Genomic DNA, 23,053 nt, shown 5'->3' on the forward strand with positions numbered 1-23,053 from the left:
AGACCGTGCTCATTGGCCAAACACAGGAGTGACGACAACATGAAGCGCGCTATTCTATTGGCTGTAAATAAGTCACGCCTTCTCAAACGTCAGGCAGGGGCGGGCACGTTAAAGCCACATTTACGCTTTCTGCTGAGTGTAGTGAAGTGTGTGCAAGAGGTTTCCACGCCGGTTTGACTAAAGCTGTACAAATTACTTGAGGTTTAGGTGTTCATTTATTGAATTCAGAAGTTAGTTAACGCACCGAACAACAGATGAAACGGAGTAGCTGACTGTTAATGACAAGTTAACTCGAAAAGTGAAAACATGGAGACGTAGTAAAGGCTAAATGCCACTGAATAGCCTGAAATACGTCTCCACATTAGGAGCACTTTACTAACAATAATAGTGAGTATAATAACGTATTGTGTGTTGGTGAATCTCTGGTGTAATATTTTAATATTGTCCAACGCTTCATAGTAAGCAAAGTTGGGCAAAAGGCAATAAGAGCTATGTTATATGAACTTGTCGTGTCCACACGTGTGGACAGTGGAGTTGACCGGAGGCATGTGGACTCTGTGCGGCAGGTCCAGCGGAGGCTGGCAGCATGGCGGGCAAGGGTCGCGGAGTGGCCGCCTTCACCTTCAACATTGAGGCTCTGGGCATCGGCAGGGGCAGCATGCCAGAAGCCAGGGTGGGGCCCAGCCCGCTGTATCCAGTAAGTACCGAACACACACACACACACACACACACACACACAGATCCCACGATGACATCACATATTGCAGTATACAACACCACAATATTCACCAATAAGTGTAGGGGTGGTGGAATTGAAAGTATTTGATGACAATTCAGAGCCACATAAGCGTGACATGTCAAAAGCAGTATTTGTGTAAAGAAAACGTGTAGGCTTCATTACGATTTATTTAAACTAAAGTACAAGCTGTGAACAAGGATATATTTACCTATACAAAATATAAAAAATAGTATTTGTCATGGGAATGTTGAGAGATTGCATTCCTACAAGGGCCTCATCCTAGAGCTGTGGTTCCAAATGTGGGGACCGTCCAGGGACCACCAGGGGGGTATCAATAAATACGTAACACAATGAAAGAACGTGTGATTATTTTGACCCTGAGTGTCATACACTTTCTGTGATAAAACATCTAAAAGCAAAAATCCTATCAGACAGGAACCCTAGGAGACACAAAATCTAATCTAAGGGAGGTCTGACTTGTGTTAGTTAAGGGGTCCTTGATGTGAAAAAGTTAGAAAACCTTGAGGCCTTGCTTTGTATTTGATACCTGTGTCCGCCTGCTTAGGCTGAAAGGCTGACATATGTTCAGGATGTTCTGTGGCGGTTTATTTACACACAATTTGGAGTGCAGTGTATGTAATATAATATATAAACACACAAGGTTTTTCTTTTTCAAGCTTAGCACTACAGTGACCTTTGTTCTTGACTGACAATTTGTACATGTTGCAAATCCCCTTTCCCCTCCCCCTCCCGTCTGTGCTTCCATGCTACCCCCCCCAAAAAAAACATTATTTGGCAGGTTGGAATCCAGCCTGGGTAGCATGTTATTTGTCCTGACATCTATTTTACTGTAATTATAGGATCAATTTGATACTATTACTGTTTAGCATTTTACTATAAATAATGGATGCAGACTAAATGCACAAATATGTTATAATATAAAATATAATTGGTCGTAGAAAATAATTGAAGGTAACACTATAACTGCATTGATGAATGTACAGATGCTCCCATATCGTGCCACATGTGCTCCATAGCGTCGGAAGCAAATGGGACAAACCTAAAGCAAACAGATTTTTGAATCTCTCTTCCAATATTTATCCTCCTCCAGAACACAGACTTTAAGCCGGTGCCTCTGAAAGCCGGGGAGGATGAGGACTACATGCTGGCCTTAAAACAGGAGATGAGGGGAACGATGCAGCAGCTACCACATAACATCAAGCCTCTGTCCAATAAAGCAGGTGAGGAGGAGAGTAGTGCATTAGGTACCTGACATCTGATAGAAATGCGATGGCAAGACAGTGGGTTGCTTTGAGGGAAGATAATGCAGCACTTAGGAACCGAGGCATTTCATTTAGGGTCATATCTAGGGGAAAAGAGAGAGAGAGGCATATTTATTGCGGACTATTGAGTTACAGCTGGTGCCTCACCCTGCAGTTTTATGTGATTTCTATGGTCTGGCCTGATATGGTCTTTTAGATTTCCCTTATACAGCGATGAGCTAATGTATATCCGAAAGAAGTTAGATGCTAGATGGAGTTTTCAGAATGTCTTGTCCAAATGTTGCCAGATGCTTAATTTAGGTGTGTTGTTTTGACACACTTTTAAAAATACCGTGATAATTTTGGTCACTTTGACAGTGAGGTTAATTTTTATACAAATGTTTCCGTGACATCCATAGCCCGATTGATATATCGATATCTGCACTTTTTTAAATATTTTTTATATTCATTCATCAGAATCAGTCCCCCTTAGAGATAGGGTGAGTAGCTCAGTCATCCGAGAGGAGCTCGGAGTAGAGCCGCTGCTCCTTCGCGTCGAAAGGAGCCAGTTGAGGTGGTTCGGGCATCTGGTAAGGATGCCTCCTGGGCGCCTCCCTAGGGAGGTGTTCCAGGCACGTCCAGCTGGCAGGAGGCCTCGGGGAAGACCCAGGACTAGGTGGAGAGATTATATCTCCAACCTGGCCTGGGAACGCCTCGGGATCCCCCGGTCGGAGCTGGTTGATGTGGCTCGGGATTGGGAAGTTTGGGGTCTCCTGCTGGAGCTGCTGCCCCCGCGACCTGATAAGTGGGTGCAGATGGATGGATGGAGAATCATTTATAATGACAAATAAACGATTCTGATAAAAAAACAAAGCGCACGGTCAACCATCTTATGAGGGTTGGTGTTGCATAGTTTGTCCACCAGAGGGCGCTGTACAACGTCTCCGTTGGCAACACTGATTTATTTTTTGTTAATGTGTTTTTGTTCAAAGGACTTTAGGTTTAATATCTAAGGTTTGTATTTTTATACTTTTTATTTATCAGAACTTTAATATATTTGGATGTTTCTCTGTTCTGTTGTGACAATAAAACAAATTATCATATTGTTGTAGTGAGAACTCATACATAACTACAAATAACTAATGTTAGGGAAATCTGTTTGTTTTGTTACGCGTTTCTGGCGCTAGTTACATCCCTATACTCGTAGTTGTAATACACTGCTGAGTGTGATGTGACGGTGAACTGCGGCCTGTTAAAGAGTGTACTGAAGCAGAAGTTTCTCCTGTTTACATGAAACAGAAGTGGAGAGATACACGGAGAGATACCTGAAGCAAAAACAGATGGACGATGAGAATTGGACTCCAGGTACGTGCATAACATATTGTCTTTTGATGACAGCAAGTATAGCAACAAACAAGAAGGAAAATTAATGGCAATACTATTCTTGATATTTTAGACTGGAACCTCCTCCCAAAAGAATTGATGCCTCGAAAGAAGACAACTCGCCCTAAACCAGGTATGTTAAAGCTACGATGCGTGTTATGGGAATCCATTCTGTGGCCGTAGGAATAAAGACAAAATGCTTAAATCCAACAGACGCGAAGAAGAAACGTGTGAAGATATCGCGCAAAGACACAGAGGCTATGCTGACTAAATTAGACGTAAGCTTTTCTACTCCCCTTGTTTCTTCTGTGTTTACTGCTGAGCATTACATGTACTGTTCATTTTCTCTCCATGTGATTTATCAGGGACTCATTCATGAAGGCGTCAAGTTGGTGCAGTTTGAGTTCAGGATGTGTTTTTGAGAAAAGATCTCAAAATATTGAGAAAAGTTATGAGTTCCATAGATCCACTCTTATTATGTGATGAATGCATTTTCACAACAGATAACCGCTCTGGTGTGAAGCTTTCAGGCTAGACATAGGTCTACATCTCACCTGTTTAGTTTAATCTGTTTTTATTTTTGGTTTGACCCACTGGGAGATGCTTATGTCTTTAATTACTACCGATGGGATTGTTATCAGTCTGTCGACTTCCCGGTTGTTCCGGTGGAAAGCCCATTCTAATTTGTTGAGATCTGTTCCCAAAATTATGAGAAAGGAACTCAAAATTATGAGATCTTTCCTCAAAATTAAAAGATCAGGAACTCATGATTATGAGAGATTGTCTAAAAATCACAAGATCTTTCTTCAGAATGAGTTCTTGTCTCAATATAACGACAAGGTGTCTATTTTTCTATGGTGAATATAATACGCTTCCGTACTTAACTACACATGTTCTGAGTAATTAAATCTTAATGTCAATATATCAGGAACTGGCAAAGAAAGACGACGGGAACCCTGAAAAATCTGATGATGAAACAGAAAAGAAAAAAGGGAATAATGAAGAGGAGGAAGAAGAAGAAATTGAAGCGGAAGAATATGACGAAGAGGATATTGAAGAGGTTGATTACAAATTAATACTTAACGTTATTGTCCGGTTTCCTAAGCACAAATTTAATGAGGTCAATATGGAAGAAGCAGAGTTCATACGTTCCCTTTGTTTCTCTGTAGGAAAACGACTACATCGACAGCTATTTTGACAATGGCGAAGATTTTGGTGCGGGCAGCGATGACAATATGGACGCAGAGGCCACATACTGACACCGTGGCTCATCCATACTAACTCTCTGAAGTAAACAATCATGTGGTTGTCTCTATTGGTTACATGTTTTAGATTCGTTGGAGATGCTGTTAAGCAGAGCGATAGGTTTTTGGTTTGCTTTATTTTGAGAGGAAAGCTTTCCCTTTAAAGACTTTTGTAAATAAGAAATGCCAAACTATGTGCACACTGGCAATAATTTATTCAAAATAGATGTATTTATTTTCCAGCCTGTGGCATATTTCCACAGGTTGAAAGGCACATACTGTCAACATGTACTGCTTTTTCAGAAAGTATCAAGTGGACACAGTGATAAAATAAAAGGGCTATATCACAAATTCTACAATCTTCCATCATTACAAGAATAAGTCATTGTGGGAATAATGTGCATTTCGCATATTCCCCACAGCTGAGTTGTTTATTTTTTTTTTTTTTAATGAAAAATTCAAGCAACTGTTATGACATTTAACTGGTACTTCCCAATACTGATGGTGTAAGTAAAGACTAAAGGCTCAATAGACTTAAAATAAATTAACTTTATATTAAACTCAATGGTAGCAATCATACTTTCCCAGCAACTAGCGTTGGAAAATCCACTACTAAAAATATTCCACTGAAAATATTCAGTTGGACCAAACTGCTTTAAAAACCAAATCCATGGAATTGATGATAACCTTCCATCGCTGAATAACCAGGAACAGGTAAGTGTGTTGCTGTCTTTCCCGGATTTCTTTTGAACTCGTTGGATACAGTTTGTGTGTAGCTTACTAAGAATACAGCAGCATGGATGATAACAAAAACATCACCTTAATTCAGCCAAGGATGACATGTTTCTAGCCCATTGATAGTCCTGGTTGAAAAGCATATATTTGTAAATGGACAGACAAGGGATGACAAAAGTGTCTGTCCCTGTCACACAGATTGTATTGATGTATTAAGTCTAGAATTAAAAACTACTCAACAATGGGAACATCCACCCACTTTTATTAGATCTCTTGAGTTAGCATCAAATTTGTGTGTAATGTTATAATCCCTGTTACGTTTTTTCATGATATCCATGTTCGTCTCCTGCTTTGGCCACACCTAGTCCCTGTGGGTCTTCCTTACCCACATTTCCAGCCCCAGCATCGTCTTCAACATGAAGGCCTGCCTAACTGCCATGGTGGTGTCCATGAGGCGTGATATGAGGAGACGGTGTAGGAACGCTGTGATGGCCGACTTCCGCTTTCATGAGGACCTCGTAGTATAGCAGATAAAACACAGGTGTGACGATGCCCACAACCAGCATGATGGCCACAGCCGTCCACCATCTCATGCCCCAGTCTGCCCCGTAATAAGGGTCCTTTTTGTGCACCGGTTTGTACTCCACTTCCCCTAACAGTGGCTGCTGTTGCTGTAGCGTTAAGGAGGACACAACCTCGTTCAGGCTGTTCCGAGACGGACCTGTGGATTTCACCAGCCGCTCAATGTCCTTGTCCTTCTCCAGGAGGAATCCCTCCACGCTGTCGGTGGAAGACGAAGAGTCTGTGGAGAGGTCAGAGGGGAGGGACGCACCGGGTGAGATCTGGGCCAGGTGCCTGGTAGCTGAGGGGGAGGCAGATTTCAGAGGTCCCGTGCTGTGCGTCTCAGTGAGGACACTAAAGCGCCTCACAGGAATCTTGACCGACCGCAGGGCAAAGAAGTCCTGCTCTGTCAAGAAGTTGTTGGCCCGCTTTATATCAGCCACCTAGGACAAACACAGAACAAAGATTCATTTACGATGATGATGATGCTTAGAGAAAGAAAAAAAAAGACTTCTGACCTGTTTTGGGTTGTGTTGCAGTCTTAGTGGCCGCAAGACAGACGTTTTGCAGCCTGATTAGATCTTATCAGTCATTATGTCTCGTTCTCCGAAATAAGCTACTAACGTTACCATGGCAAATACCAGCAATAGGCGAGTGTTCACGCTGACTTGTTTACCCTAAAACGCGCATGCCCAGTATACGAGAATGTTGAGATATTTTCGTTTGGGGGCGTTAGTTTAAATGGAGATAGTTCTACTGGAGCTAAAAACACTTGTGTGTGCACGGAGATCGTTTGTTGGCTCAAAAACCCAAGCGTAGCAATGTAACTGTACAATGTAACTACTAATGTAGTCTGAGTATTCCGGATTCTGAACGCAGGAAATAATCCAATTGATTAAATACAAGAAAAGACTTGTATAATAAAAGTAAAACGACCTGAATTAACACACAAGCGTAATTGTCCACATGATTATGGTGAAAGTATACAGATATTCAGAGGTTACGCAATGGCAGTTTATTAGAAAGTTATTAAGGATCAGTTCTATGAAGTAGTGTTCTGATGTCTCTAATCTGACCCAATCAAATAACTTTTTCTAAACTGATGTTTTCGTTGCGTGCTACAGTGGGAGGCAAACTCAATCCTTTCAATCAGTACAGCTGTGTTATCTTAACAGCCAAAGACATTTTTATTAGCTTGTCCATATTGTAAACTTGTTTATCTGATGAGTAAGGACACTTTTTTAGATAATTACAATTATTTTTGGGGCATTTTAGGCCTTTATATCCAACAGGACAGCTTAGACTTAAAGAGAGAGAGAGAATGACGTGAGGCAAAGTGTTGCAGTTGAACCTGCGGCTGCTGTATCAAGGACTAAGCCTCTTTATATGGGTGTGTGCTCTACCAAGTGAGCTACCCAGGCACCCACATTTAGATAGTTAAAGGACTATCTATATTCCCTATAGTTTCTTCTACATTTAAACCCTTTTTTTGGCCAGTCAGAGTCTATTGAAACAAGTTGTGAACACAAAATTGAGATAATTATCCCCTTTAAAGTGGATATGGCAAAATCTTTAGCAAACAGTAAATTATTTACACACCGAGCAGTTATGGAGAAACATTATCAATCATTTGGAGTCGTGTTTCTGGCCACCGGACAAATCTTATGTCAGACATTGATTTACTTTTTTAGCTCCGTTTTGATTGCAACCAAACCTTGGTGGAAATATCTGGCTCTTTACCTGCTAAATGTTCCACTCTGTTAAACTGCTAGTTGCTAACTCCGTCTGCTGTGTCTACAGCACGTCATATACAAGGGGTTATTGGAGCCATTTCGCTTAAAACATCTGCCTCCTGAGGTGGAAAACAACGCTATAAGAGCTGTGAGAGTGAAATGGCAATCCTTACAGCTAAACCATGAGCGGAAACCCGTCCTAAAGCTCAGTGAAGTTGAAGAGAGCAGCAGATTTGCGTGATAATTCTCTGGGGGTACTTTGCTAGCATTATAATATCATGACATAACCTTCACCGTATCTCACGATTGGCATGGGGAACTTTCCATGAGATCACCTCTCAATGCAAACCAAAACAGCTATTAGGCTAACTGAAATAAAACCATGTCAATCTCTAGGTATGGTGAAAACTATGTGATAAGGGGGGGTGGGGTGGGATGGGGGTATTTTAATTCCAAAGGCCAAAGGAACTTTATCCAGATGCATTGTAACCTGATACATGAAATAACTGGCCTTTAACAGGAATTTGACATAGTGGTGTGTATACTTATGCTCCCTGTATTTTTTACCATCTTACTTGAGTAATCGAAGAATCATCTGCATGGCGATGCAATGATTCATTTTAACACCCTTAGTGGGCACGTCATGTTTTATAGTTCTCCAGACTAACTGGTTAGTTCTCTCATCTAAAACTAATGACTGTAAACAATAATTGTTAGTTGCAGCCCTAATTGTGTAAAGGGTTAACAATGATTGGGTAATGTGTGTTATGTAAGAAAAAAAGAAGATACTTTAACGTGAAAAAGGAACAAGGAGTTGAGTGGGTAATCTTCAAGGAGATGAAAAACGAAATACAGACCAACAGAAAGAGAGAGAGACCCCCCCCCACACACACACACACACACACATACTGAGCAATGGTACTGCAGGGCAATGCTGTTCAGGGTGTCACCCTCATGGATATCTCTGGCCAGGTAGACTATATCATCCATCCTCTCTCTGGAGGTGCTCCTCCGCAGCCTCTCTCTGCCGCGTGGCCGCAGCTCATAGCTCTCCCCGTCCTCTTCTGACAGGTCATTCTCTGAGCCATTGTTTCCAAACAGATAGGCATGGCCGCCATTTGCCGGCTGCACAATGGTGGCTGACTGGAACCCATAGTGCTGGCTTATACCGGACATTTTTTCTTCACTGTATTGGGAAGAGCAGAGACAGGCGTGAGGGCAAAATACCAGCAAGGTATGCTTTACTTTAGCTTGCTTTTAAATAAGTAAAATGTGTTTGAATTAATAAGCTGCTTCCCTGAGTTGGACCCAACTGTCATTTAAGAGGGTGTAAAGCTTAATACAAGAGAGGGCTATGCTGTAAAATATGGTTCACACACTTGTGCTACAGATGGGGAATCAAAACTTTGGCCGTACTAGCGATATCATTGTTCTCACCAGTATTTAACTGCGTGGGGGATTACAGTGGGAGTATTATAAGGAAGTATTATTATAATTTCACATAAACTTACATATGTAATTAAATTATACATACAGTGGCTTGCATAAGTTTGTACACCCATGCTAAAGATTATTATAAAAGAGGAATAAAAAAAAATTAGGAAAATGTATTGCAAATAAATGTTCTTCCTTAAAATACAGGGGGCATAAATATACACACCACTATGTGAAATTCCCATGGAAGCAGGCACATTTTTATTTTTAAATGCCAGTTATTTCATGGATCCATTTAAAAATAAAAATATGCCTGCTTAAGAAAGAACATATATTTATAATTACTACATTATTCATTCAGAAAGAAAATTGGTGTCCTTAAAAGACTTGATTTTCCTATTTTTCTTTTTTAAGAAAGGTATTGAGATCAACTTCCCAAAAAAAAATGTTTCCCTCTTTTTAAATCAACTTTAGCATGGGTATGTACAATTATGCAAACCACTGAATACTAAAAGAAAGTAAATGAAAACTGGCCTATGTGAACGTTATGACACTCTATGCAACTATGCATTGATTTCCCAGAAACCTTTAATTAACTAGTGAACTATTTTCCCACTATAAGCTAAACAACTGACTAAAGTCCATCTCTCTGACAGACAAAGTAGATAAGATTCGGGGCTCTTTCAGTTCGATAAGAGACGTTACCAGTCATGCAGTGCGCTGAATCGTCGAGCTGTCAATGTCCCTGAAATATTTATGCTTAGTTAAGCATAACGGACATGAGCACATCCCTAGGTAATGCGATATTTGTCAGGTAGCGTAACCTAGCTATTCCCCTATCACAGCTCTGACGTGCTGCTGTAAATAAAGCCGACTTCATTCCTACTTTAGATTACTACTTTCAACGTGAGGTGATGTTAGCTAAATTAGCAGCTAACAATCTAAAGGTGTTGACTGTATGTACACTTACAATTAACAAGCTAACGTTAAGCTTGCAATAACTTAAGTTAACGTTACTGTGGCTAAAATTCCAGGTTAGCTAGCTACTATTTAACTAAGAAATTGGCTGCGAAACAACATAGATAATGCTAAACCTCAGTCCCTCTCACCTCACAAAGGTCCAGTCGATATTGCTGTTCAGCAGGAAAACCTACGTAATTTTAGAAAACCGTCTGTTAAAGCCAAAGTTAGCAAACTGAGAACCATCTGCACAGGCTAGGCTAGTGCTAACTATCGTCCACCTATGTTATGTGAATGTGACTAGCTAGTAACGTTTGTACATTTCTATCGGTCAGTTGTCACATTTGTTGAATAATGTATTTGGAGGCAGTCATCAACAAAAACATTTACCTGACAAAGTGAACACTGATCAATCAGTTGATCTGGATAATATCCATACTTCCAGGGGATTATTTTCGGTCTTCCCTTCGATTAGCTAGTTGTCTTGTCTTACTGCTCACGCCACGTCCACAGAATGTTTACGTAATGACGTTATAAGTGGCGACTCCAACACATCGCGAGATGGCGCTAAATGGCAATGGTGGAACCCTGGGAACAGTCAACTGAGCCAATATTTTGGATTGAAGTTATTAGTTTCGGATTATTTTATTCAGGTGTAGCTATGTATATATATATACATACCCGTATATCAACTAATTGGTTTCCGTTTACCTAAACTAACGACCCTGTTATTCAAAATACAACGTATCCAGTCAGTAGAAAGAAAAGGCTAATGAACGTTTGAGTTTATGGAGGACATGCAGGGTAAACTCAACTAGCTAACTTTACCTCAACCAACTTTAGCGTCAGCTAAATATGCTTTAAAATATAAGAGTAAATTGTATCAAAGTATATTCTAAATTATATGGAAAGACAACACTGCCTTCTTGACATTTAGTAGAGAAGGTATTAAGCGATAACGCTAACTATAATTTATAAATTAACAGCGAGCAACATGCTAGCCTACGTCGGATGTCATGCACGCGGTATTTTGCATAAAACTACATGTGTGTTAGATTTTAAGTTTTTTATGAAGAAGTACACATTTGTAAAGTTTATTTTTAGTGACCACATTTGAGGAGAGAGTAAGTTAGCCCTAACAGGACTACTGCTGCTGTTTGGGGGCTCTAGCTATGCCTGTTCGGGTCACAGGGTGGAGCTGTCCACCACCACACCGAGCACCCTTGAGACAAATAGGATTAAAACATGTCTCATTAGGCAGCGACCGGGAGACGAGCAGGAGTCCCTGAGTAGCTGCAAACTAATCTTTCTGTTGGAACAGTAAGGCGTGTGTGTACAGTAGCAGCAGCTCTCACATGGCGGCCAGAGGACGGAGTTGTGTGTAGAGAGAGGAGAAGGTCCTGAACAGACCGGGGAACCGCTCCGTCTCTGCTATTTCTCCCGGCTTCTCCAGTCCCGCTAGATGACAAACGCGCTTCATCCCATGTTGTTCACCGGGATCCCAAAGCTGCCAACGGAAAAAAAACGAGTTCATTTTATGGTAAACGATACAATGATGCAGTTATTATTAGCTGCTGTTTGAGAAGAGAAGCAGCCGAAGACTCAGAAAAGCACTCATCGATGTTATCCTCAGCAATAAACACATTATAGTAATTTCTCTTTGGACAGAGAGGCCAAGCAAGGTGTCAGGTAAGTTGGAATTAATTATCTTATGTCTCTATTCAAATATGCCTTTCTTTGTCATTGTGAGTGAGGGCAGCAGCCTACAGCGGCCAGCAAAACTTTGCTGGATAATTTCACAGAAAGACTTGGATGCAAGATGATCTCTTTGTGACACATGGCTATACCGTCTCTAGGACAATGCAAACGCCTCGGATTTATTTTTCAGTTAATGTGTCAGTAATGAGTGGTGACTCCAGTCGTTATATTGCCAGTGGTAGATAAATAGTACAGAGAATAAAGGAAACAAATGGGTATAGCGATACTCCTCATCAATTATGCCAGACAGCTCAAGCAGACATATTGTATAACACTATAAGAAAACGATTAAAAGTGGTTGGCCACTGCTAATTTCTTTTCGCCTTGTGCCAAAAAAAAAATCCCCCCTCGGAGCAGCTAATAAAATTGAAAAGCCTAAATATTGATTCAGCGCAATCAGTAAATGAATGGCCGGGCAGCCCATTGAGGACGGAGACAAACGCTTCCATGGTTACATCCAGGATCTCCAGTGTGATTACTGCGCTTTGTGTGGGGTTTCTCTCTCCCCACTGAAAATAAAACAACAATTCAGGGGGAAACTGCCACACATGGTGAGCTGGAGACCCTCTCATAAAGGCTCCGTTGACTAATCTATATAGGCTTAACTCTGGCCATAAGTAATCTTGGCACACTTAAAGTTGCGCACATGTGCTGTTACTATTAAATCAAACGATTGGTGCCTGTAGCCTCATTGTGCTGGCTTCATAGTTTACACCAGTTGATGGGGAGGGTGTGTGGGTGTGTGTGTGTGGGGGGGGGGGGATGTTTCTGTCCTTGAATAATTGAATATGTCCACCTTATCTGTTATCTATTTGACATGATGTCATCTTGGTGCGTCCCTTGCAAATCTCTTTTGTTGCCTCCTCTACGGTGCCTCAGCCGAGTTAAATCCTTTTTCTCACTGGGGAGGAAGGGAGGGAGCTGCTTCTGTATCCATTCAGCACTTACACCTGCTCTTCCTCAGCGCCAACCCTTCACTGTTTCTGGAATGTATCTTTGTATAAAAGGGTGGCCTTATTGAATCATCCCCCTTTGTTTGTATATAAGCAGCAAAACTTGCCATGAAATTTTCACACAATTTATCCCCCCTCAAGCCTACAATCTCTATTTCCATCATCCCAAACATGGGGCCACAGTCTGTTGATGTGTTTTTGTAGATTTACATCCTATAGGATCCACACTTGCTCAGAGCTCAGGTCCTTTGTTTGTCAGTGTTTATGTCATCGCCTGGCAGGGGTCAGCCCCCAGTCGCCTGTATGAGGGTCTGAATGTGATTCACTGGGCGGAAACTGTTTTACTGCCTGCCTCTCTCTCCTTCTGTCTCACGCCTCTAATGGCCGCACAGTACAAAAGGGGACAGTGCCATAAACAGAGCCGCTTCATTGATGAAAGGTGCTGGAGTGTTGCACATTGCAGACAGGAGGAGATTGATGAGAGGGGCTTGCGTTCCGAGTGTGTGGGGATAGAGGGAAATAGTAGATGAAGGCACAGCTCTACATACACTTAACCGCCCTGCAACAGGCTGACTGGGCCCGCCTACGCTGATCCGTTCACCCAAGGATCGCTGTTGGTGGCAAGACTTGTAAATGATGTCTTTATCTGTTGAATGAAGGACATTTATAAAGTTGAATTGGAACTTTGCATGCCTTGTTATATATACGCCATAAATACAGATATTCATGATTTATTTTGTGATCTACAGCAGTTCCAATTTACTTCCTATCTCTGCAAAAGTTATATTGAAACACAAGTTGTTTTGGTTGTTTTTGTAAGTTTTTTTCCTGTAGCTTCCAATATCTTTTTCAATAATCAAGTTAAATTGCAGCCCTGCAGAGATGTATTTCATTTTTATAACATATGGTATTACAGGTAAACAGTACACAATGAAAAAGGTTATACATGTCTTCACCACAGTGAGTGTTTTTTACAATGTGGGAGGAGAAAACCTGCAGACCTCATACACCTCTCATTAGTTATGGTCTGGTTTTCATTTCCACACCTCGAGAGGATAAAATGTTGTACCTACGACATTAGCTCTTCCCCCCCCATAACCATTTCCCTCATGACTGTCACATAGTAGAATAATTCACAACCCTTTGGTGCAAGACAGATGTGTACCTTAAATCTTCCTCTGTTTCACTATGCTGGGAGCTGACTGGGCTAACCCACTGCTTATTTAAGTTCATGAACCAGGTGGTATCATTTTTGAAAAAGCAAACCAAAGTTGGGAGCAATAGATTCTAGCCATTCATGTGTGTTTCTACCGACAGGAAAGAAAATGCACTTAATTGGATAGACCTACAACCAATCAGAGCAATGGAGCATGTGACGTATGTTGAAAAAAAACAAATAGTTGTCAACTGAACTCAATTGCACGCACGTTGGAAGAAGATTACGTCACTGTTGATCATCTGTCCATCATTTTATAAAGCGTGCCCTAACAATTTGATTGGTCCGAACCGCTCTGGTTCGAGCATTGTTGCTTTATGATGGATCAAGTCCAGATCAAACCTCCCAACGTCAAATGTTGTGGGCGGGGCTAAATTCGGCTGGCATCAAAGCTAGGTAAGGCTTAGTTTATGTTGTGTGTGCTAATTTCTAATAGAGCTAGAAAAGATTTGTTGTAAAATATTCAAGTAATCGCCAACTACTTGATAATCGATTATTAGGTATTATGGTTTAAAAATTCTCTGATCCCAGCTTCTTAAATGTGAATATTTTCTAGTTTCTTTACTCCTCTGTGACAGTAAATTGAGTATCTTTTAGTTGTGGACAAAACAAGACATTAGCGACGCCCTATGTTGGCTGAGTCCTGCAGCGGCCCGGGTTCGAATCCGACCTGCAGCCTTTCGCTGCGTGTCATCCCCCATCTCTCTCCTCCTTTCATGTCTATCCTCTACAATAAAGGGAATAAGCCCCAAAAAATAATCAACAGATTAATAGCTAGTTGCACCCCTAATTTCTAATGAACGATCCATATGTTCCTAATTTTAAGACAGGAACTATGCTATGTGTGTACATATAATGTACATACTGTACACGTCTTGCTGCAAACATGTCTGGAAACTTTGAAAAAGTTGATTTTAGATTCAGTCAGTGGATGACTTCAAGTCGTTACTATGTCTCTCTTAACGTTCGGTAACACTTTACATGGATATATCTAAGTGTGACATGACACAGTCATGTCACGTGAACCCTGACCCTAACCATAACTTACCATGACAACACCGAATGACACTTACTAAAAGAACCCTTATGTCATAAACGTTCTGATGACACGTTCATGGCAATGTCATGTCACTCCTGTGTACCTCTAAATAAAGTATAACCTAACGCTCTTTCTCAAAAATCATTTGACAGCTCATGCTTACGCACTGGAGATGGTATCATATTTTAGTAGTTGTTGTCCTTGGAGCAGAGGGACAGTAAAGTGGTGGCCCCCACCGAGACGGCCAACAATCCTGAGGTCTCCTTAGCGGGCCTGACCAACCGCATATTGTTCCCGGTGCGAGGATGCTGGTACGATCGCTGCAGAAAAACCCTTGGACATGATCTTTCTGTCAACTCTTATAATTGTGCTTTTATACATACACACACATGCACACACAAATATTCTTATGTCTTACACTCTGTAGGGGCGATGAGGTGCCCTCCCACAGCTGCCCAGCATCTCCATTCAAGTATTAAACTTGAACTCTGACCTCTACATGTTACTACAGATAGGTCAGCCTCTTCTACCTGCTGTGCTAAGTAGGGCTGGGAAAAATACTCGATTCTTAGATGCATTGACATTCTCTCTAGAGCGATTCAATACTCAATTCTGATAAGTTAATAATTGATAATTTCACAAAAAGGTCTCCAGACATGTACAAATCAGAAAACAGAGTGACTGAAAGAGGACAGGATAATGTTAAGTTAGGCAAGAGCGCAGAGAAAAAAACACCAAAATGGCCAAAAATATCACGCATGGAAATGTACATAAAACAATTGTTGCATTAAGATGCATCGAGTTTCTCTAGTAGGTTTACCATAATCATTGAAAAGGAAGAACACAAATATTTCATTTAATCCTTAACAGTTAAACAATAGTCATTTAATTTCTAATATCTTTTGTAATATGTTCAGTTCCCCGCATTATTTTGGTAATTGCATTTACATCCAGTTAAACTAAAGCAGCTATGTTTCATGTCAACTTGCAAACTGCATGGAAAATCAGCACAGGAAGCGCACCGAGCAACATCCTTTTCTCAAATGTCAAAACAATGAAAAGTACAAGAATGTTTTAGGAAGGTTGTTTCTTCTGGCTCACATTAGCTTGGCTAGACTCTGTCTAAATTAAATTATGTCTCAAGGACTGTTGAACGCAGGAATCTTTTTCTTTTTTTGGGGTCATTGTTTGACTTATTATCCCGAAGCAGTAAACCAGCTCTGCAGCCTTAATTGATAAAGGCAAGGCAGCTTTATTTGTATAGCACATTTCAGCAACAGGGCAATTCAAAGTGCTTTACACAAAATCATTAAAACAGATAAAACACAAGTTCATAGATAAATGAACACAATCTTTGGTTGTTCTTCGCTGATCCCATTCTTTGAACCTGCGGACCCCCACATGAGCCCCTCTGTACCAAACATAAATCCCCATGAGTTCCACCCCTTGCCTAGATGTTTTTGGGGAAGCCACGTGGAACACATCCCATGGTGGCCTCTGCTTCCTGTCGTAATTTAGACAGGTCAGGTTAGCGTTCGGCTGAAAGGACATCATGGCTGTCCATCCTTATACCCTTCCTTCTTTGTTAGTAATACTACTATGTGTGTGTGCGTGTGTGTGTGTTAGGCCAGTATACGATTCTGACGATATGATAATCTTCAGCGAATCTATTAAGATATTGCAATTACAGCTTTAAAGTATTTTTTTTTTTCAAATTTAAAAGACAAAATCTTTTTCCAATTTAACACAAAGGAATTTATTTTTTTAAACGCACTGCACACTGGCAGGGAGAGAGAGATTTCTAACCTACACTTTCTCTCCTTTTGTCCAGTCTTAAAAATAAAACGGCTCATACCTCGGGAACGGTATGACGGAGAATGTTGGGGTTTTGAAACCTTGACTTTTTCGAACCGCGGTATACCTTGAAGACAATATCCGGCCCGTGTGTGTGTGTGGACGGGCTGCCGGGTGGGTGGGTGTGTGTGGTTGTAAGAGAGAAGGGGGGGGGGCTATTTAAAACATAAACCTGTTGATGTAGGTCACTGACTCTTAGATCAATCATCTGATCCCTCAGCTCTCTCCATTAGCCTTTAACCTTATTTTCTTTGCCATCCCCCAATGTGTGTATAATCCATTCTGGTATTCATGTACGTACGCACACACGTACCCCATTACTTTTCGTTTCTTGTCTTTCTCTGTTTATCTCTCACTTTCCTCATTGTTCTGTAGTTGGTCATGGCAGAGGAATCCTGGACAAGTGGGTTGGGCGGAGGGTTGATCCGAGCTTGGCTGAGAGGTGGCGGGGTGTCTTTATTGTGTAAAAATATGTATTTATCCATTTTCTCTGGATGACTTTAATTATAGATTATATCTTTGTGATCAAAACATCACTTTGTGATAAATAGAAAACACAAGCTGCATTTTTGTATCTTTCATTGTGTGAAGCACTGCAGTGGAACAATGTTTTTTAGAGTGGATTGAAATGCCATTGAATGCAAGATACAATACCTTTGAGATTGACGGGTGCATTGACAGGACCTGTGTATTCTCTCACACTCCCAGTTGCATAGCGAAACAATTCTGTCAATGAATTTTAAATCTGTGGGACAGACAACACGCTTGATGGCCAGCTAGATGAAAGCAATGCGCAGCAGCATATTTTTAATTATTCTTCTGTTTGATAATCAGGATCTGTTGACCGCACTTGTTCTAGGATTTACTTTCTATTCAATCCTGCCATCTGGCCCTTCATTTTCCAGAGCCGCAAACATCTGAAAGAGGGGCTGTCCCACACCTACTGTACCGAGGATGTGTGTGTGCCGTGTGTGTCCTTGTTCAGGAGTGATGGAGTAGACCCGAGGAAGGAGGAGGAAGTCTGAATAGGATGGCTTGGATTCTGTTTAATAGGAGGCCAGCATGGCAAAAAAAAATGGGGGAAACAAAAGAATAGAGAACTGTGGCAATTTCAGAAGTGCACACAAAACACAAAAAGGAGCATGAGTGAACAAAAGCCTGCTCCTTCAAATTGGGTGCTGGTCAGTGAATCGTAAAGTCCCGCTTCTTCTCCAATGAAAATACTCCCCCTGTTCTGCGTTGCCTCTCTGTTTTGGGAACTCTTTTGAAATGCAATTAGCATTTCGTCCGGGCCCGACTTGTTACATCCAATGAAGTACTACCCTTTTTAATTTGGCCCTTTGGTCTGCTAGACTGTGGAGAGCACAACTTTGTTTAATCCCCTGAAAGTGCTTTTCTGTCTGCCTCCGTCACTGTGTGTCATACAGGCTAATCAGTCAGCCAATGCTCAAACTAGAAAGCGCAGTAAATTGCTCACGCACTGGTTCCTTCTCAATTGGAACCGCTTTCCTTTTTCTGTATTCCTTGCTTCCCACTATTTCCTACGAATAAAAAAAGTTTTGTTTTTAGTTAGGGAGGCTGGATGCCATTGGCTCAACTTAAGAGCAGCAGACCAAGGCTGGGTGGACAATACCTCAGGAAAACTCTCCCCCCCCTCTCTCTCTCCGTTTCTTTTTTCACAGTAAATGCACACTTGATTGGCAGCCTCTTGCCCCTGAAAGAGAAATGCCCCGTTGAAAAATATCCTCTGACAATAGCTGGAAGGCTGACCTCATGCATTTTTGTTCTTTAGAGAGGTATTCATTCAAGTGTTTTCTTCCTCCCCTTATGTGGAATGGCATTATTTGGCTCCAATTCAGCACTCTGCCATCCTCATTGCCCCCAAAATGTTTCTCTGCTTCTTGTTGGACTAATAGTAGGTTTTCGGTTTTTCACCTCAAAATAAATAGAATTCTGTTTTGGGGTCTTGCGCTCCAAAATAAGCCAAGTGACTAACACAAAGTTTTTGTGTCAGATTTAATCATGTATATTTTAGATCTACTCGCTTATTAAGTTTCTTAATTTCTTCTCCCCAACTTCGACAACATTCACTGATCTAAAAATACCAGAGGGAGAAACTACATGCAAAGTGCAATTATGGGCTTGTGAGTTGACCGGGCATAGCAGCCGCGGCTACACTGGGCTGAGAACGGACGGTGGGTGGTTTCTGTGGTAGGGCCCGGCACACATTGGGCTGGCGGAGTCGCTTAGCGTGAAGTGCAGCTCAAACAGAAAACTATCCAACAAACAGCGGAGGAGGCACCATGGTTTCAGGCCAAACACATGAGACTTATAAATACAAACTGAGAAACACAGCAGATAAAAAGAGGAACATCTTGGTTGGCTGTATGCATGAAAGGACATGATAGCATTACTTGTTTTTTTGTTTTATTAGTTTTGCTTAATTCAACTTTTTTAACAGATTTATTTAACTAAGATATTTTGGAGTAAGCTCCTGCATCTGCGTCATATACATGTCATATTATACATTTTTCATATGTAGTCCGACCTCTGAATAATAACCCGGCCATCCAACCCCAAGGCACTTTTCAATTTTTCCACTGTTTATATCCCAAAAGAATTGGCTTAGCAGCTAGCCATACATTATACATAAATACAGATTGATATACACAAAGACTTATTATCACCTCCTTCTATATGCCTTTCTGCTTACCACACCATCTGTTTCTGTTTACTTATCTGTTTATCTCCGTCAGTATTGGTCATACTGTCTGTTTGCTTGGTCGGCATTTAGTGTGAATCTGTCCGGAGGAGACACACAAACATTCCAAGAACACACTGTTATATTAGTTGATGTTAATGACAGAGCAGTTTCTTTTTGTGGCCAGACTGACTCCATATCACCAACCAGAGCTGTAACATTGATGAATGCGATCCCACTGCAGGCCTCCCAGTGTCAGACAACTGGAGATCACTGTGTGTGTGTGTGTGTGTGTGTGTGTGTGTGAGAGAGTGTGAGAGACTAACTGCCAGATATAACCACAAGCTCTTCACCAAAGGCGTCTCAGGACCAGGGAAGCCTCAGGGCAGGGATGCCTCAAGGGAAAGCCCTTGATTAAAAATCTACATACTATATTATCCCACACACCCTCTACTAAAAAAGGAAGTAAGAGAATTGCTTTCCTCTTTTAAAGCTTCAAATGTGTAGTTTTCTCTGTGATATAACTAGGGTAAAGGCTTGGCTATGATTATAGAGGCTGGTACTTCTCCTCGAAAGCTCCCAGAGAGCTAAAGTGGCTAAAACGCCATGACTGATTCTGTCTTCAATGAGACAAACAATGGAGGCATATTTTTTACTTAACAAGAAGAAATTGAACTCGTTTACACAATCCTGTTCAAATCGATCTAAAAATAAAAACCATAACAGCTAGAACATTCAATCCTTTTGCAGCAGAAAGCTAAGGCTTCTGTCTTTGGTATCATTACCTTGTATCAGTACCTTTGATCACGCTGTCCCGTTATCACGTTACGTGACGTCTGGTGCAAAGTGGGGGGCTTCCTTCTTGTTGTAGATGAAAAACAAACCAAAAAAACACCTTAACACGCTGCTCATAAAATTAAGCATTACTCAAAAATGTCAAAATGTGCATAGTTCAAAGAACTTATGGAGTGTAAAGAAATATTCTGTTCATGTTTCTACATTTAGAAATCTTTTGGATCAATATGTTTTTGTATGAAAACGCATTGGATTTCTAAATTTAGAATTTTACTTGTAATACTTTTATTAATTGTTTATTGGTTTGTTGACTTACCTAACCATTTAGCTAAGGTTATACCAATACTTTATGGATATGAGGCATGGACCATTTCTATTGCTTTCAAAAGGGGTTAAGTCACCCACTGTAAAACATGAGCGCCTGTGACAGCTCGCATGATTATGTATACTTACAGGTTGTCAACAGCCCGAAACCCGACTTAACTACAGAATGGCACATGGCACGTGTTTTACAGTGAATCCTGCAGTGTCACGCTTACTATCACCCTCTGACTGTTAAGTCTCGGGAATGCAGTGAATAATTGATGCCAAAGATTACACCACAGCGGTCAGGAGAAACCCTAGAGGCATCAGCGGGTGAGCACTGACCCCAGGAGCAGCCCTGCAACTAGACACCGCCCCCCGTGCACCTCCGACAGGGATATCCAATATAACTGTGTGTGTGTGTGTGTGTGTGTGTGTGTGTGTGTGTGTGTGTGTGTGTGTGTGTGTGTGTGTGTGTGTGTGTGTGTGTGTGTGTGTGTGTGTGTGTGTGTGTGTGTGTGTGTGTGTGTGTGTGTGTGTGTGTGTGTGTGTGTGTGTGTGTGTGTGTGTGTGTGTGTGTGTGTGTGTGTGTGTGCGCGCGCGCGAGGGCTCTGATGTAGTTTTTGTGAACCAGGCACCTGACACCGGTAGGCTGTTTTAAGAAGGGCTGACAGGTGACAGGGTCAAACCAACGCTGACCAGCACTGATGTTATTTCTGTTGACTGCTCAGGGTCTGAGTCTGTCGGGAAGGCCTGTCCGGTGGTGAGCTGTCCATCACAGAGATACAGGAAAGTACTCTGTCTCCAAGAAGAAGGAAGTGATAAGATGTGTGACAGAGAGAGATCCTGTGGTGGAATATTCGAGGGACTTGTAATTTACCTGAGTTTTTTCTTTTCATGCCACTACTCCTCTACATTTCACAGCAATGTATTGTACTTTTTACATTCACCTGACAGCTATAGTTACCATTTACTTAATAAATGTTGTTGATGTTTGTACACAGAACACATGTAGGTTGTTATAGCAACATCTTATTTGTTAAACTACAAGTACAGAAGAAATGATTTGCCAATTTGACACTTTGTTGATTGACAGAACTGTTTGGTCCAGTATCTAAAATGTGAGTTTTTTTTCTGTCTGCATTGAGTACTTTTACTTTTATTACTATGAGTACATTTTCTTGATGATACATACATACTTTTACTGAAGTAACTGGGATCTGAATACTTCTTCCACCACTGCAAAGATCAGAAGATAGAGAGGAGTGTTTGCAAGAGATACTCTGTACATGACGTATGCGTGTGTTTGTGTGTCCAGTTGCATGTGTGCGTTGTCGACGCATTGTTCCCTTTAGCTTTGATCTGAGCTTAGCCGCTGAAACGAGTGGAGTTAGTGGTACTCCTGGTGTAGCCAATGCCCAGCGCTAAGAAACTTTCCTGGCAAGCACAAAGCCTGCCTGTGCAAGAGGAGCATAATTCTTAATGACTCTGCATATTGGAAGGAAGAAAGAAGTTAGCTAGAAGTATTATATTCTGGACAAAAATTGTTATGGTGATTGCAGGTTCAAGGCCAAGGCTTAAACCGATCAGAGTCAGATTTAAATAACAACTTTAGCAAATGGTAACTAACTAATGAAGAGTGATTCAGGATTGTTCCCAGCCAAATGTTATTTGAGCTTGACGACTTCAGAGTATATCTAACAATGCATTGTTGTACTGTCGCGGATGAATCCAGTGATGTCCATCACACATTTAACCAGTACTATATATAGTGTGGGTAATATTTACTGGATGCTGTGTGTTCCAGGAAGTAATAGAATATAAAAGAAAGTCAGCTGACTGAGGTTAGAGTCACAGAATAAGTCAATAAAAGCAATTTTGGATGTTCAGAATGTGCAGTCTCTTTAGTTGTGGTGTTGTCTGTGGCTTGTTCGAGCGCCAGGTCTCAGAGTCATGGTCCTAGCCATCATTTTCTTTTCCTTTGGCACACGTTATTTGTGATGGACAGTGTGTTTTCATGCATTTCAGAGCTCTCCAGTGTCCTGGCCTGTCACCCAGCTGTCTATCTGAGCATTGAGATCCTGCATTTTGGATGCATATGCTGACTGTGCCAGCTCTGGGAAATGCATCCATGTATGCAAACTTTGTGTGTGTCTGTGTGTGTTTGTGTGTGTGCGCACACACGCTACTGTGTCTCTGTGCACCTCTCAACATGGACTCTAAATCCCAACCTTATCAATGTCAGAGGTCTGCGCCAGGCACTCCATGCTTCCTTTTGCTGTGACAGACAGATCAGTGGTCCCCCTATAACCCCCAGGGTCAAGGTTGGCAAAACACATGATGCCAGCATAAAAACTGCCCTGCCGCTTTTAAACAGACCTGT

The 23,053-nt window shown here is 41.4% G+C and overlaps 3 protein-coding genes across 5 annotated transcripts in view; 2 read left to right on the forward strand and 1 right to left on the reverse strand.

Annotated features, from left to right (window-relative positions):
* Positions 1 to 87: 87 nt before the first annotated feature.
* polr3g (polymerase (RNA) III (DNA directed) polypeptide G) lies at positions 88 to 4,979 on the forward strand. The gene is made up of 8 exons (XM_034871277.1): positions 88 to 387; positions 567 to 697; positions 1,851 to 1,980; positions 3,301 to 3,366; positions 3,458 to 3,517; positions 3,598 to 3,662; positions 4,313 to 4,444; positions 4,554 to 4,979. Exons 2-8 carry the CDS (start codon positions 587 to 589, stop codon positions 4,641 to 4,643), a joined length of 654 nt encoding a protein of 217 aa, XP_034727168.1. The 5' UTR covers positions 88 to 387; positions 567 to 586; the 3' UTR covers positions 4,644 to 4,979.
* Positions 4,829 to 10,590, reverse strand: lysmd3 (LysM, putative peptidoglycan-binding, domain containing 3). Its single transcript, XM_034871272.1, has 3 exons — positions 10,442 to 10,590; positions 8,567 to 8,843; positions 4,829 to 6,367 (listed from the first exon to the last, which is right to left on the reverse strand). Exons 2-3 carry the CDS (start codon positions 8,831 to 8,833, stop codon positions 5,792 to 5,794), a joined length of 843 nt encoding a protein of 280 aa, XP_034727163.1. The 5' UTR covers positions 8,834 to 8,843; positions 10,442 to 10,590; the 3' UTR covers positions 4,829 to 5,791.
* Positions 10,591 to 11,222: 632 nt separating this feature from the next.
* The window catches only part of adgrv1 (adhesion G protein-coupled receptor V1), a 147,265-nt gene continuing 135,434 nt past the window's right edge, over positions 11,223 to 23,053 (forward strand). For all 3 annotated transcript variants that reach the window (XM_034871234.1, XM_034871235.1, XM_034871236.1), the window contains exon 1: positions 11,223 to 11,740. The gene's annotated coding sequence lies outside the window, so the exon portion shown is untranslated. The remainder of the gene's footprint in view (positions 11,741 to 23,053) is intronic.

This window comes from Etheostoma cragini, chromosome 5 (assembly GCF_013103735.1).
Source record: "Etheostoma cragini isolate CJK2018 chromosome 5, CSU_Ecrag_1.0, whole genome shotgun sequence".
Classification (NCBI taxonomy): domain Eukaryota; kingdom Metazoa; phylum Chordata; class Actinopteri; order Perciformes; family Percidae; genus Etheostoma; species Etheostoma cragini.

Excerpts from the sequence above, each read along its gene's own strand:
- polr3g (XM_034871277.1), top strand. The coding sequence starts at position 587 with ATGGCGGGCAAGGGTCGCGGAGTGGCCGCCTTCACCTTCAACATTGAG. Across the intron at positions 1,981-3,300 it reads GCCTCTGTCCAATAAAGCAG|AAGTGGAGAGATACACGGAG; the intron begins GTGAGGAGGAGA and ends TACATGAAACAG. Across the intron at positions 3,663-4,312 it reads CTATGCTGACTAAATTAGAC|GAACTGGCAAAGAAAGACGA; the intron begins GTAAGCTTTTCT and ends TCAATATATCAG.
- lysmd3 (XM_034871272.1), bottom strand. The coding sequence starts at position 8,833 with ATGTCCGGTATAAGCCAGCACTATGGGTTCCAGTCAGCCACCATTGTG. Across the intron at positions 6,368-8,566 it reads CCCTGCAGTACCATTGCTCA|GTGGCTGATATAAAGCGGGC; the intron begins GTATGTGTGTGT and ends TGTTTGTCCTAG.